Source organism: Elaeis guineensis, chromosome 3, assembly GCF_000442705.2.
Source record: "Elaeis guineensis isolate ETL-2024a chromosome 3, EG11, whole genome shotgun sequence".
Lineage (NCBI taxonomy): Eukaryota > Viridiplantae > Streptophyta > Magnoliopsida > Arecales > Arecaceae > Elaeis > Elaeis guineensis.
The window spans coordinates 119,623,952-119,640,143 of NC_025995.2; the positions used below are offsets into that span (position 1 = coordinate 119,623,952).

The window sequence follows — 16,192 nt, forward strand, 5'->3', positions numbered from 1 at the left end:
TCAGACCATGTTCAGCATGTGTTTTACAATTACTCTCATCTGCTTTGAATCCGCTGTAGATCAGGATCCGATGGAGCAAATTAAGTATATTGCCCACCCTACGACTCTAGGACCTAGCTTCCATGTGAACTAAGGCCGTGACAAAATCTTAAACTGCGCTAGACTGGTACGGCAATGACTTGGGCTGACCCAATAAACAACTGGGTTGACTTTTTTGTTTGGTTTTCCTTTTTGGAGTCTGCGCTAAAGAATGGATTAACCTTCGAATTCACTAATGGGTCGTGCAAACATCGCTTCGAGACCTATGTTGTCTGATGAATGAGAGAGTTTGGAGTGCTTTGAGAGTTGTCTGGGGCACTAGTGCACTATCCAACGGACGGTTTCATAAAAGAAGATCAATTATTCTTCCGGCGAAAGATGCAATTCAAGCCGTTTCTTACTAAGATTGTGATCTATAAGTGCTTTTTAAAAGGCCCTGGTCCGCCCATTTTAATTATTGGGAACTAGGATCATAATGATTTGAGATGCTTCATCATGTATTATCACACATGACATGATGGTCTCTTCTGAGTTTCCTTTTGATATAACCTCTGATTGTTTTCGTTGTTTTGAGTGTTTTGTTTCGTATATAAATTCTCCCCTATAGTCTTCCATGTACATAGCTAGACTTTTCTTATCTTTAATTAAAATTGCATGTGAGTAACGTGGTTGAAGCTCATTGGTCTCCTATTCTCTCTCTTTCTCTCTTAAATAATAATTAAAAAAAAAAGCTGCAAAATCAATTTTTTTGCACACAAATAATTTTTATTTTATCTCGAGGTGAGGTTTGTGAAGAATTATATATATTCGAATTAGGTTCAGCGCGTGTTTTATAATTATCCTCATCTGTTTTGATTATGTTGCAGATCAAGTATTCGATGGTGTAGAATATATTGCCATCCCTACGACTGCAGGGCTAAAGAATGTTTTTTGTTCACTCATACGACTGGGTTTATTTGATGGAGTTGTACCTTTCGCACGAAAGAATGGTTCACCTTCGAATTCACCGATGACATTTGCTGGTTGATAAATGAGAGAGTTTGGGGTGGTTTTAGGACTGTGTGCGGCACAATATCGAATAGATGACGTCGTGGAAGAAGCCAAAGATTCTTTCATGCAAACGATATAACCCAAAACCTTTCAGTGCCTTCAAAAGGCCCAAGCCCAGGCATTTTAATTGTTGGGAAGTAGGATCATGATGATTTGAGATACATGATCGTGCCTCATCATGTTTTATCACACATGATGGTCTTCTTTCTTCGTGTTTTCGATCATGCTTCTTTTCTTCCCATGTTTTGGATGATAAGCATGTTTTGCTGTCCATTTCGTTTTATCTTATCATGTATAAACTTGCTAATTTTTAATATGCTACGGCTAGTTTTTGAAATTAGGTTCCGAAAAATAAGAGAAGCTACTCTTGATACCAGATATGTGGTTTATTTTATATATAAAAAAATTATATAAATACCTCTTAAACTTTAGCTCAATTTTATTTATATCTCTATGTATTTTAAAAAATATCAAACTAATCCTTTTAGTTATCGATATATTTCAATGCGTTCCAATCGTTTATCTTCATTAATGAAATAATGTCACGTAATCATTACATGATACTGTTATTATATAAAATAATGAAAATATCCTTATATCCACCTCTCCTCTCCTCTCTAGGAGCGGTAATTAGATCAGATCGGATTAGATGTGGATTCAGTCAATGCGGATCGGATCAAAAAATCGTCAATTTGATCCGATCTGTTTATTAGATAGGTCAAAAATTCATATCTGAATCCGTTTGTTTATTAAATAAGTAATCCGACTCGATCCGCTTAATCCATTTATTACATAGATCAAGTTAGGTTAAATAGGTTGAATAGGTTAAATATATTTTTAAAAGGTTAAATGGGTTAAACTTGTTAGATTAAATGGATTAGAAATAGGTTAAACAAGTTAAATAGGTTAATAGATTAAATAGATTAAATGAATTATCTGATTTAACCCAATCTGAATATTAAATAGATTAAATAAGATCAATATCTAAAATTCAAATCCGATTCAAATATTAAACGGATTAAATGATTGATCTATCTATGATCCAAATTCATTTAGTATAAACTCAAACTTGTTTATGGTAGATCGAATACAGATCGAATTGATAGGTCAGATGATATTTTGCTGGCCTTACTCCTCTTCGATTGATCTCCTTATTCTCCATTGCCAGTATTCCTCTTTCTCTCTCCTCCTTCCCTCTCCTCCCCTTTATCCTAACTCATTTCTTTTTCTTCATGGTAGTTCTCTCCACCTCCATCCATCCCTTACCGACGACCCATTTTGGCTTCCTCTTTTTTCTTCTCATCTTCTTCTTCATCTAAACTTGCCCATGAGCCTTTCTCCTCTATGGTGACTTTCTCCACCTCTAATCATTCTTTGTTAGTGATCTATGTGCCCCCTCCTTCCCTTTCCTCCTTTTCCCTCCATCCTTTCCTTCTTATCCACTTCTTCTCCTCATCCTCTTTCTCCTTCAAGCTACCCATGAGTCATCCCCTCTCTTTTTTCCTCTTTCTCCTCATCCTACTCTTCCAAGCCGCCCGCAAGCCATCTCCTCTTCCCTCCGAGCTACCCACGAGCCATCCCTTCTCTCTTCCTCTCCATCCATTTTTTCTTCTCATCATCTTCTTCTTTCAAGCCGTTTGTGAGCCATTCCTTCTCTCCTGATCTTCTCCCTTCCTTCTCATCCTCCTCTTCCAAACTATTCATAAGTCATCTCCTCCGTGGCCTCCTCTCCATCTTTCTCACCCCCTTCTCTTCCTCCTCCAATTCTATGTGAGGCCTTCAATACCGTCCTCTCTTTCCATGTTGATTTCTACGATCCTATCCTCCTCTTTCATGATAGCTCCTTCCATCTTTATCACTTCTTCATGATGATCCCTTTCATTTGAGTGAGAGGTATTTCTATCTATTAACAGAAAAAGCTAATACCATATATCAGTAAATAAATAACTAAATTATATTGAGATATATCGATAGTTAAAAAAAATAATTTAATATTTATTAAAATATAAATAATATAAATAATATTAAAATAAAATTAAAAAGATATTTTTTAAATTTTTTTATTAAATAAACATAGCTGCGATGCAATGAATAACAAACTCATGTGCTACTGCTCTGGACCAAGAGTTTGCGTCAGGATGGAAGCACGTGCACGGCACGGTCTGCATGGCATGATTCGATTGCCATATCCTGTAGTACAGTTTGGATGAGTGGGAATCATGCACGTAAGATATAAGCGCTTGTTGCGTCACTTTGAATGTCATCTAGCCCAATAGCTTAGAACTTTAGATCTACTAGTCATTGTTCTACCTGCAAATGTACCATACCGAACAATGAAAGCTCATAAGTCGTGAGCAATTGCAGCAATAAATTGTGTGACAACGCTGGCAATTATTGGAGATTTATCTCTACCATATGAGACCAAAATAAATTTTCAGCCAAGCGATCTACTTTCCTATATTAGGTTATATGTCACTAAAACACTTTGTTAGTAGGAAATTTGTCAAATTATTTATATCTATTTTTTTCTTTCTTTCTTTTCTTTTCTTTTTTTATTTTGATAGAAATCTATTTATTTCTTTCTGTTTGTTAAATTTGGAGTTGTGATCTAATTTGATCTCATCCAAACATAGGTTAATCGGATTTGGGTCCTACCGTATTTAGTTATTTATTTATTTATTTTGATAGGATAGATTTCAGATTTTTGGATAAACTTTTAATTGGATTTGGGATGGTTCGGATATCCCACCCATTGCCATTTCCTATTCCTTAGATGCTCCCTACTCAATTGACCGGGGCAATGAAATGCTCAATCACAGCCGTCCATCAACTGATCCTTCCTTTTAGAGTTAGATAAGTAAAAAAGTGCATTGTCCAGACCATTAGCTTTAATCACTAACTAGCTTAGAACCTGTATGACGCAAGGCATGTACTTATTTTTTGAAATAATAATTTGAAAATAAATACATAATTATTTCCTCTTAATCATTAATCAATAATACATACATCTACATACCTAGCATACACAATTACATAAACCTTACACATATTTTTTATTTAATAAAAATATTATTTTAAAATATTATTTTTATTTATTATATTTTATTATTATATAATATTTTTATTTATATATATATTAAATTTTGTAATAGTACTTTTTTTATAATATTTTATTATAAAATAAAGTTAAGGTATTACACAATATTATTTTTATATATTATATTTTATTTTAAAAAAATATTTTTTTTTCCTTTCTCCTTTCTTCCCTGCGGCTCCACCGTCTCTCTCTCTGCTTGTAAAATAATTAAAAAAAATCATTATATAATAAATTCTTCATCAAGGGCTAAATCGTAAAACAACCTCAAACCAAATCCAACCAACTCAATGTGGTCTGATCAAATCAATTATTAACAGGCTGATAGATTAATGGATCTGAATTTCTAAAATTTGAAAATTCAAATCCACCCCCTTTTAAAGCAAATCGGTCAACTAAATTTTAGATTTTGGATATGAACCCAAAATCCCAAACCCATTAGACCCTTCTCCTCCTCCATTCTTTCTTTTTCGATCACCACCCAAAATCCTCATGGCTGCCGATCGAAAGTTTATTATATAAAAAAATATATATATATATATATTGAGTTTTATACTTTTTTATAATATTTTATTATAAAATATAGTTAAAGTATTATACAATATTTTTTTATATATTTTATTTTATTTTAATTTTTTTTTCTTTCTTCTTGCTTCCCTGAGGCTCCATCGCCTCCCTCTCTGCTCACAAAATATTAGAAAAAGACATTATATAATAAATTTTTTATTAGGGATTAAATTGTAAAATAATCCCAAACTAAATCAAACAAACTCAATGTGGTCTGATCAAGTCAATTATTAATGGGCGATGGATAATGGATTCAGATTTCTAAAATTTGAAAATCCGAATCCACCCCTTTTAAAGCAAATGGGTCAACTGGATTTTGAAATTCGGATATGAACCTAAAACCCCAAACCCATTAGGCCCTTCTCATCCTTCCTTTTTTCTTTTCTGATCACCACCCAAAACCCCTATGGCCGCTAATCAAACCTCGATTAACCTCCGCCAGTGGGTCATCGGATCTTCCCAACCACCGACGGCCTTTTCTTGATCGTTGGTGTCCCGATGACTGTCGGTCTTAAGGGAGGTCAGTTGAAGAAGACCGTATGAAACATCATTTCGCTCTACCGCATCTCGATCAGTAGCCGTCGAAACACACAATTGGTGGAACACCACCCTCTTACCGAGGCTCTCAACTAATTTTCCAGTGGATATGCTTGCGATCTATCGATCGTTAGGAGATCGATGGAGGAAGGTGTTAAACTGTAGCTCCTTTTTCCAAAAATACGATCCATGGCCGACGGAAAAAGCTTGGATCGACGGACCGGCCATCACTCCGAGGCTCCAGTATATATTTTTCGACGATCAAGAGGGAGGACCACCAGTTTACCTAGATCTGACGGGTTCTTCCTCTCATCTTTTTCATTTTTTATTTTTTTTATTATTTAAGATGGAATGGTTGCCGGTGTGGAAGCTCACTGTCGGAGAGCCTTGGGTGACTGTCGGATGCAGGTTGAGGTCTTCATCCATGAATTCTCCCTCCCATCGATGACGTTCTTGACCTCTATGACCATTTTGTGTCCTTTTCGATCCGAGCCTCCAAATTTTCTTCTCCTCTTAACGTGGTTTTCTGGACACATGGTATCAAAAGGCCTAACCACATGCCTAACCAATGCGGTTTGCTCTGTTTTAATATGTATATATATATTAGCTTAGAATCCCGTGCGATGCACGACATGATCTTGTGATAATTAACCACCTTGATCCCATAAAATTTCTTCATAAATTCATAATTTTTTATTATTTTTATTTCTAATCATTTTTTAAATCTTTCTATCTCTCATTCTCTTTCTCTTTCAATCCTCTCCTCGCACACCCCCCAACTCTTTCAATAGTAAAGTTGACAATATCGACCGTTGGCCACCATTACTATTAATTACTGTAGTATCTTCGAGCTCGAGATGAAGCAAAAATATAGCAATATAATGATAAATGATAGTTTTGTGAGATACCGATCAGAATCTTGATGAGTATACCTCTAATTAATAAGTTGTGAGAGATTTAAATTTTAAAAATTAAAAAAAAATTAATATTAAAATTTTAGAAATCTAAACTATAAAATTATTTTTTAAAAAAAATTAAAATCTAAACTTTAAATTTTGTTTCCATCTCTTCTTTTACTGCTTTAATCCTCTCTCTAAGATTTCTTCTTTTACTGCTTGATCATCTCCCTAAGATTGATGTATCCAATCTACAGAATGCCAGATGATCAATATCTATTCTTTGATTATAGTTTAGATCTCCAAAATTTTAATATTAATTTTTTTTATTTTTAAAATTTAAATCTCTCACAACTCATTAATTGAAGGTGTACTTATCAAGATTCTGATCGGTATCTCACAAAACTATCATTTATCATTATATTGCTATATTTTTGCTCCATCTCGAGCTCGAAGATGCTGCAGCCATTGATGGTAGTGATGACCGACGGTCGATATGCCAATTTTACTATTGAAAGAGTGGAGGGTGTTGAAAAGAAGATTGAAAGAGAAGAGAATGAGAGATAGAAATATTCTTAAAAAAAAAATAACAATAAAGATCCTTTATTATTGTGAACTTTATTGTTGAGGCTTCTTGATTTTTTTTTTTAAATTTAAATTTATCTAGACTTGATAGTTAAATAAGGAATCCAAAAACAATAATTGAGATTTAAAAGATATTATTTAAAAAATATAAGCCAAGAGCCAAAATATACATATATTTGGTAATTCCGTGATCCATTTTGTTTCTATGCAATCCATTGGCTCCTCGTCATTTTCTTTCTCATCAATTTCACTTTCTTTCTGCAAAATTTCCGGCATCAGGGGTGACAACCATAATAATTTAAACAGAAGAAGCTGTTGGAGAACAATGCTTCTTGAATATTGTAAAAGGTAAGAGAGAAGTAAAATAAAATCCTTAAAGCTTCTAGGCATGACAACCATATGAAAATAGGCATTATAGCAACATGAAAACAGTAAACTCAAACTCAACCTGGATATAAATTTAATCTCATAAACAGATCCCCATTTACACCCTTAGCCCCTTTCTAATTTTGGTGGCCCTGGCCATTTTGATCATCGAAGGGGGAAAGCATATTGATCCTTTATAGCCATCATATAACGACAGCAAACAGAGAGGTGAAAGTGGAGAATTGTTACACCAGCCAAAGCTTCAATTTCTTTTGCAGCACAGTCCATCAAATCCACTTTATCAGTCCCAGCATCCGCAGCAACTTCATTAGAAATCTCCTCTACTTCGGCAGATAAATCTTCTTTAGGCATATCCTCCTGCATTTCATCGAACAGTTGGAGCAATTAAATTATCCAAGCTAAGTAGATGATAAAAGTAATTAAACCATCAAAAATAGGAATAACAGTGACAGACTAACAGTAATTTTTTTTTTTAACAACCCAAATGCTATGCGGAAATCAAATTTAGGAAAATCGATCACCAAAATGGAGACTTTGCCTCAAGAAAGCTTGCGGGAGATTGAACAACCGCTTCACAACATATAAAATTCGAATGAACAAAACCTGAAAGTCAAACAGTGGAGAGGAAAAAAAATTACTTGTGGATTGGCAGCTTTCGCCAAGGACTGGCCCAGAGACTTGTCCGAATCGAGAACGATGCTTGGCAGTCTGTTGATGTCCCAACCAAGCACTCTGCACACAGCCCTGGCAAATGCTCAGTGCGCTTCCCTCCTCTTCGTCTTCGAGATCAAGTTTGAGTGCTGGATGAGCCCAACGCAGTCTCCGATCCTCTTCCATTTCTTCTCTCCGATCGCCCGACAAACCAAGCATCTGAAGTCTCCCTTCCCCCAGTTCTTCTCATAATACTCCCTCAACTCCCCATCGCCCTCAGAAAGCTCCAAGAAGAACTTGAAATCTCCCTCCCCGGCCTCTTCTTTCTCGGCCGTGGAGTCCTCATCCTCCTCTTCCCCGTCGTCGGAGTCGTCCTTCTTGGCGAAGAAGTCCTTGCAGGCCTTCAGGACCCTCTGCTGCGCCCGATGCGCCGCGGCCCTCGCCTGCTCCTCGGCGGAGGATGGAGGCCGGGTCTAGGGGCACACGGCTCTCTCCCCTTGCTTCTAAACGCCCACGTGTCAAACGGAGACTTCTCCATCGAGAGACTTCTCCTTGCAGACCATCGAGCGAGAGAGAGGAGTTGAGACAGGAGCAGAGGCGGCGAGGAGAGAAGGATCGAACTGAAACGATGGAATCCTAGCCCTTTTTTTTTTTTTTTTTTTTCACGCGTGGCGGATGGAGGGACATGTATTTTATAGCCAAAGAGGCCCTGTATTACTGCCACGTGGTGGATGGAAGAGGAGAGGTCTCCGTTTTTTTATATATATATTAGATATATTAGATTAGATATTTAACCAACGCGGTTTGCTCAATTTTAATATATATATATATATATATATATAATATATATATATATATATATATGTATATGTATATGATTACTTCGTTTGCAAAACAATCTTGAGGGTAGAAGACCCGGATAAGTTAGCTGACGTCCGACCAAAATCCTTGTTCAGGGAGAGAGCGGGGTGAGTGAGAGATGGGGCGTCCGGTTTTGGAGGCGGGCGCTCCCTCGGGTTCGAAGACGGCAGCCCTAAATTGCATCAGTCTCGCCGATCAGGACATCAAGAAATCCGTTTCTCTTCTCAAACAGGTCTTCTTTCGATCCTCTTTGGTTTTATCTCTCCTTTCCAATGAGAGATATCGAAGGCGAGATTTCTTTCTTTTTTATTTGTTTCGATTTCCAGTGGTTCGTGAGTCAATTTCATGTACCGCGCGCTCCTCTCTTGACTTTTTTATTGATCAAGAAAAAGACTATTTATTTTCCTTTTTCTTTATATTTTTCTGGAGGGGTAAGGTCTGTAAAAATCAATCTTTTGCCGATATTTTTCCTTCGTCATTGATTATTTTTTCCCAGTTCTTCGTTTCTTGGTGGTGATTCCGTGTCTTTTCCCTGCTGGATATTACAAGATGCTTAAAAAATTGGAGATTATTTCTAAAAAGTCTTTTTTTTTAATTTCTTTACAAAGAAACTCCGCATTTCTTCTAGTGGTATTCTAGATTCCTTTTATATTTTTGTTCATAAAAGATTCTTTTTTTAAAGCTTTCATTATCATTTTCTTGAGAGGCAGAGTTGATACCACATCTATGTTCTACTGTTTCTTTCTTGATTATGTATTATTCGTTGATAATTTCCTGTATTTTTTCAAGATTTTCGTTTCTTGACAGTGGTTCTCTAATTTTTTTTTCCCTTCTCAATTATCTGAGGAAACTTACGGAAGTTGGGGATAATTTCTTTAAAAATTATTTTTTTAAAAAACTTAAAAAGATTTTCTTGCTCCAACTTAGAGACCGACAGTTAAGAATCTGTGTTGAGTCAGCTACAAAACTGATGCGATCGTGATGTTGTCGTTAGGACATCATGATTATCAATCAAATTCTGATTTCAATAAAAATTAAAAATACGTAGAAAGTAGTGAGTCGCATCGAATCCACAGAGAAGGCAGGATTTTGATTTGAAATCTTTGATTTTGCAAAAAGAAAATAAAATTTTGAAGAAAGTAATTTAAGTCGGAAAATAAAAATTAAAAGTACGAAAAATAAATCGGTTACTAAGATCTACTAACTAGATTCTAGTATCTATTTGCAATAAAAATAAATAATAAGAATTTAAAAAGTATAAAATAAATCGGATACTAAGATCTACTAATTAGATCCTAGCATTACTTACGAAAAATAAAAGATAGAAATTTAAAGTGTAAGAAAATAAATTTTGTATTAATTGAAATTGAAATTCAAGTACAAAGAATTTAAAAAGAACAATAAAATAAAAAAAATAAAACTGTAACAAAGATCTGAAGTTGATCAGTCCAGCCTCGTCGGGAAGATGGTTGATGACCTCTCCGTCTTCCGTCGTACTCCGTAGAGTGAATTGGCTTCTCTCCTTCTTTTTTTTGGGTCCCTAAATCTATCTATTTTTTTTCTATTTTTTTCTACACTTTTTACTTAATTTTTCTGCTCCTAAAGCTTATTTTCGGACCTCCTATTTATAGATGAATTTTTCATAATTTTTTGGTAGGAAAAGGAGTACTAAAATCCTTAGAAATCATTTTAATCTCCTAGGAATATTCCTGGCCGTCGGATCTGGATTGGACCGCTCAGATCAGCCCAAAAATCAGCCTTTTACTCCTTATCAGGGTCGGATTCGATTCTGACCGTCCGATCTGGGTTCGGATTGGTTCTGGGCCGTCGGATCGTGCCATATATCTTCTCTTATAAACCGGCAACAAACATGAACCGTCGGATCTGGGTCGAGATGGATGTCAGCCGTTGGATCGCGCAAAAGAGGCTTTCACTGCCCGTAGACCGTGCCTGTGGACCGCGTATTATTTTTGGTGGACCACGTCCTGGCTCTGTGAACTGATCGACTGGTCCACCATGCACCGGAGGCTATTTTTAGATTTTTTTAAGGTATTTTGGCTCCGTTTTTGCTCCGATTTTCACCTGAAAAATTGAAAAAAATATGCATTAAATTTTCAAAAATTTTTCTTCATTTTGGTGCTTAAATTGCTCAATTAAATTAACATCTTATTTTTCATAAGTATGCTCTAATTTTATTTTTTTTCAAAATTATTTATTTTTACAAAAAAATTTAATTTATTCATAAAATTAGATTTTTAAGAAGATGTAAGCACCATAAATTATCAAAAATACCTACAATAAATGTAAAAATATATCATTTATCACACCCTCCAACTTGAACTTTGCTCATCCTCGAGTAAAAAAAAAATTTAGAATTAAGTACCGTTTAACTTATAGTTTCAAATTTCACCAAATAATTTTCAAAAAGGGCTATTGATATTCAGTAGAGTGTGAGTGAGGTATGTCATTGGGACATTAATACTAATCAATGTGAGAGTTAAACTAAGAATACTAAACTTTTTTCTGAATTTTTTCAAATTATTTCTACCTTTGTCTCCAAATCATTCACCTTCATATGGACAAGTATATTGTTACTTCTGTTCTTCATTTATTGAATTTTTTTTTTAATATTATACCGCTATTGAATGTCTTAACCCCTTAAGCTTTCTGTTTGACCTATGTAGCGAGTTTTCAATCAATGACTCCCAAATTAGATGGCTTTAAGGCACTAGGTATAGAATACCCCTCGGACCTACTTGCTCGAATCAAACAGGCTACGAGTTAAAACTAGCTTTACAATAAAGCTTCTTTGTCCTTCATATCTTTTGACGTGAAACTCAATGCTTGTTTAGGCAAAGAGGTCCGGTTACTCAGCATGAAGTATTTGAATTTTTTTTTTTTTAATATATGAAGAAACGTATAGTTACTTTACACAAGCCCATAAGAAGTTAACTCTTCTTTGATGTTGGTAGAAAAATTTAGAAATGCTCAAAGAAAACTGTTTAAGTTCTAAACTTAACTCTTTATTGAGTTTTCTTAATACTTGATCCCTCAATATCTTATAAACTCTCTGGTCTGTGCATCAATTTTCTTTTTAAAATGCTTGGTTTAACTTGATTCTTAAGTATAATCGGATGCTTAAATACTAAATACTAACTTGAGAATTTTAAAAATTTAAAAATTTTTATTATTTTTTTCCAACTTAATCGACATTGTCCTCAATGGAGTAGGAAAAATAAAGGGTGCATGCAAAGAGAAAGAAAAGGAGAGATGTCACCTGATCCAGAAATCTTTTCAAAATTGGTTCTCCCCCCAACTTAGTCAAGATTATCTTCAGATCCCTACAAAAGACACTAAGTAAGACTTGATTGACCTAAACAAAATACAAAAGATAGCAAAAAGTACAAAATTGAAAATTGAAAACTGGGTTGCCTTTCAGGAAGCGCTAAGTTTACCGTCTTCAGTCAGACCATGTTGATTCTCTCACCTATCCCGTATCGAATACCGGATTGACAAATTCCAATGATTTTGGATTGCCAATCTCAGAAAAATGGTCTAAAATAAATTTTAATATTTTATTATCAATTTTTAGAAAGTAGTTCACATCTCCGTTCTTAATTTTAGAAAGATAGTTCACAAACTATTCACAGACCCTTGTTTATCGAGAATTTCTCCTATTTGTTCTTCTAAAATGCTCATGAATTGAGTTTTTAGGTTAAGAGTTGAGTTTGAAGTAAGGGGTTCTGAAAGGGTGTCTTTTGATTTTAAACATGTGTTCTCAAGTGTGATCAAAGATAAATTTAATTCTGAAGGAGATGGTGATTCTAAAGTGGAAGAACTGGCTTCTAAGGCTGAAAAAAATGGGACTCTTGATGGATATATCTTGGGTAACTCATCCACTCTCTTCTTTTCTTCACTTAGATCAGCATCAGTACTGGGCTCAGGTTCTTCTATTGGACTAGTCTCAGTACTAATCTTCTCTTCAAAATTTATATTTTGGCTAGCATAAGTACTAACCTCACTCACCTGGATTTGATATGGGTCTTTAAGAATCCTATCACTTTTAAGCTCAAAGATTATTTTGTCATTTTCAAATTGAAGATTCTTAGGTGGGACATTGGATTGTTGACTAGGTCCAGGTGGTTGGTGGATGGTTTGGTTATTTTCAAAATTCGAAATTAATTCGTTTGACAATTGACCTAGTTCTCTCCTCATGGTAGATTCAGTTAATTGATCTATTTGTGCTTCTAGCTTAGCGAGGGATTGCTATTGGGTCATGATCATTTGTTGAAGTTGGCTAAATCTATCGTCGGCTAGATTGGTCTATTGAAGAGGTGGGTATGACGGCTGATTGTAATAGGATAGCTGAGTAGGCTGACCTCTATTATAAGTATAATTTTGGTATTGGGGCCTATTCTGAAAGTTTTGCACAGAAAAAATTTGGGTCTGAGCTGAGTCTGTTGGGGTCTCCAAGAAAAATTAAGATGGTTCCTCCAATCTTGGTTATATGTATTTAAGAATGGGTCATTGACAGGATAGGAATAACCTTGAGTAGTTTGAACTTGTTCTTGGATGAAAGGTGGAAACTGTGCAGCTGTAGGATATTCACTAACATGATGGGCTGGGCTAGCACAGATAGAACAAATCTTCTGATAATTAGAAGGTTATGTATATTGCATAGGAGATTGTAGATCTAAGGCTAGGCATTTATCTATAAGAAGGTCGACTTTATCTAATTTTTGGACTAGCAGGTTCAAATCGACCTCAGGACTAGAGTCAGAATATTTGATCTCATAGAATGATGAGAACATCGATGGATCAGAGGTGGAAGGAATAAAATATTCCTTCATCTGTCTAGGTGGTTCTTAGAATTTTTAGCCATTTGATTTTCATGTTTAGCATTGATCAGTTGTTCAATTTCAGGATTAGGTGTAACTACGTCAGAAAAAATTATACCGTGCATGTATTAGTGCAAATCCTAATATATGTGTTGTTAAATTTTTTTTTTTTTTTAAGAAGGAGGAGAAAAAGAAGAGAAAAGAAAGAAAGAGAAAAGTTCTAAAGGTGAGATCCTTAAGAAAAATCTTAGACCTAAAGACGAAAGATAAGAAGAATTAGTTGTGGTTAAGTGTTAATTGCAATCAAGTTAGCAAGCAATTAAATCTAGACACCTATGGGTTTCTTAGACCTAACAGTTTGATATAGAGTGGCTTAGCCTAAATACAAATTGGGTTTGTTCTCACTTCCTTTAACTAGCCAGATAAGAGGTGGGGTCGTGGGGGTCCCCCCGTTGCTTGCCCTAGACACCAATTGAATTGGTCAGGTAAGCTAACGGAACCAATTAAATAACCACGAATCCACTTAGGCTGAGCCTTTGTAGCCTCTAGCCTTAGACACTAGTTTCAAGGGTGAGTTCGAACTTACTTTGCATTTGACTTCACCACCATACTCAAACTGAACTCAATTGATCCTAAGGGTCAACGTCTACTTGATTTTAGTTAGGTTTGGGTTAATGCGGGATGCTGGTTAGTTATTTTTGGGCTAAGAAAGGGTGATGAGATCCCCACCTTATCTTATTATGGATATTGTCCTTAAATTGATTTGAGATGAATATGCACAATCAATTTCAAACAAGGGGTTCTATGCAACTAAATTAGATGCATGAAACTAATGAAACTTGAAAGCTTATCTTGTCTTCAGTGATCACCAAAAGAAAATCTAAGATGATGAATGCTTCTAACAATTAAGTTTCTACTCTTATCATGCAATTTTTATTAAGTTTATGTGGATGAATTTTAGGTTAATTTAAAAAAAATAGTAATTAATACTAAAAAATAGTTAGGATTAGGGTTAGGATTGATCTCACCCAGCAAAATTTGAAGCTTTCTAGCTTTTTTTTTTTGAATTTTTGATTTTTTTTTGCACAAAGATAAAAAAATAAAAAAAATTAGTAAGTTAAATTGATAAGAAAATCAAAGAAATCAAATATTAAAATTGTTGCCTTCCCCGATAACGGCGCCAAAAATTGATACGATCGCGATGTTGTCGTTAGGACACCGTGATTATCAATCAAATTCCGACTTCAATAAAAATTAAAAACACATAGAAAGTAGTGAGCTGAGTCGAATCCACAGAGAAGGCAGGATTTTGATTTGAAATATTTGATTTTGCAAAAAGAAAATAAAATTTTGGAGAAAGCAATTTAAGTCGGAAAACAAAAATTAAAAGTGCGAAAAATAAATCGGGTATTAAGATCTACTAATTAGATCCTAGCATCTACTTGCAATAAAAATAAATAACAAGAGTTTAAAAAGTATAAAATAAATCGGATACTAAGATCTACTAACTAGATCCTAGCATCTACTTGCGAAAAATAAAAGACAGAAATTTAAAGTGCAAGAAAATAAATTTTGCATTAATTGAAATTGAAATTCAAGTACAAAAAATTTAAAAAGAATCATAAAATAAAAAAAAATAAAACTATAACAAAGATCTGAAGTTGATTAGTCCAGCCTCGTCGGGAAGATGGTTGATGACCTCTCCGTCTTCCGTCGTACTCCGTAGAGCGAACTGGCTTCTCTCCTTCTTTTCCTTAGGTCCCTAAATCTATCTAATTTTTTTTTTATTTTTTTCTATACTTTCTACTCAATTTTTTTGCTCCTAAAGCTTATTCCCGGACTCCCTATTTATAGATAAATTTTTCATAATTTTTTGGTAGGAAAAGGAGTCCTAAAACACTTAGAAATCGTTTTAATCTTCTAGGAATATTCCTGACCATCGGATCTGGATTGGATCTCTCAGGTCAGTCCAAAAATCAGCCTTTTACTCCTTAGCAGGGTCGGATTCGATTCTGACCGTCCGATCTGGGTTCGGATTGGTTATAGGCTGTCGGATCGCGCCATATATCTTTTCTTATAAACCGGCAGCAAACATGGACCGTCGGATTTGGGTCGGGATGGATGTCAGCCGTTGGATCACACAAAAGAGGCTTCCACTGCCCGTAGACCACATCTGTGGATCGCGTATTATTTCTAATGGACCGCGCCCTGGCTCTGTGGACCGACCGACTGGTCCACCATGCACCGGAGGCTATTTTTAGATTTTTTTTAAGTATTTTGGCTTCGTTTTTGCTCCGATTTTCACCTGAAAATTGAAAAAAAAATATATTAAATTTTTCAAAAATTTTTCTTCATTTTGGTGCTTAAATTGCTCAATTAAATTAATATCTTATTTTTCATAAGTATGCTCTAATTTTATTTTTTTTTTCAAAATTATTTATTTTTACAAAAAAAATTAATTTATTCATAAAATTACGTTTTTAAGAAGATGTAAGCACCATAAATTATCAAAAATACCTACAATAAATATAAAAATATATCGTTTATCAAAAATGCAACCGATGTTAGAGTCGCTTAACTTTAAAAAGCAAAGCATAGTCTCATTTTAAAATCGGTTTTCCTATACAGGTTCTCCTTTATTCTTTCTTTGCTTCTTTTTCTCTTTTCTTTCCTATTTCTCATGAGAG

The 16,192-nt window shown here is 34.8% G+C and overlaps 1 protein-coding gene and 1 pseudogene across 5 annotated transcripts in view; one reads left to right on the forward strand and one right to left on the reverse strand.

Annotated features, from left to right (window-relative positions):
* Positions 1–7,200: 7,200 nt before the first annotated feature.
* Positions 7,201–8,369, reverse strand: LOC105037545 (uncharacterized; annotated as a pseudogene).
* Positions 8,370–8,687: 318 nt separating this feature from the next.
* LOC105040531 (kihadalactone A synthase LFS) overlaps positions 8,688–16,192 on the forward strand; it is a 58,442-nt gene continuing 50,937 nt past the window's right edge. For 4 of the 5 annotated variants that reach the window (XR_012140179.1, XR_012140180.1, XM_073254656.1 and 1 more), the window contains exon 1: positions 8,690–8,899. Coding sequence is in view for 2 of the 5 variants with exons in the window: in XM_073254654.1 (XP_073110755.1) it covers positions 8,786–8,899 (114 nt within the window). In the remaining 3 variants the exon portion in view is untranslated. Of the gene's footprint in view, positions 8,900–16,192 lie in introns of all 5 variants that reach the window. The other variant, XM_073254655.1, reaches the window with a different exon arrangement.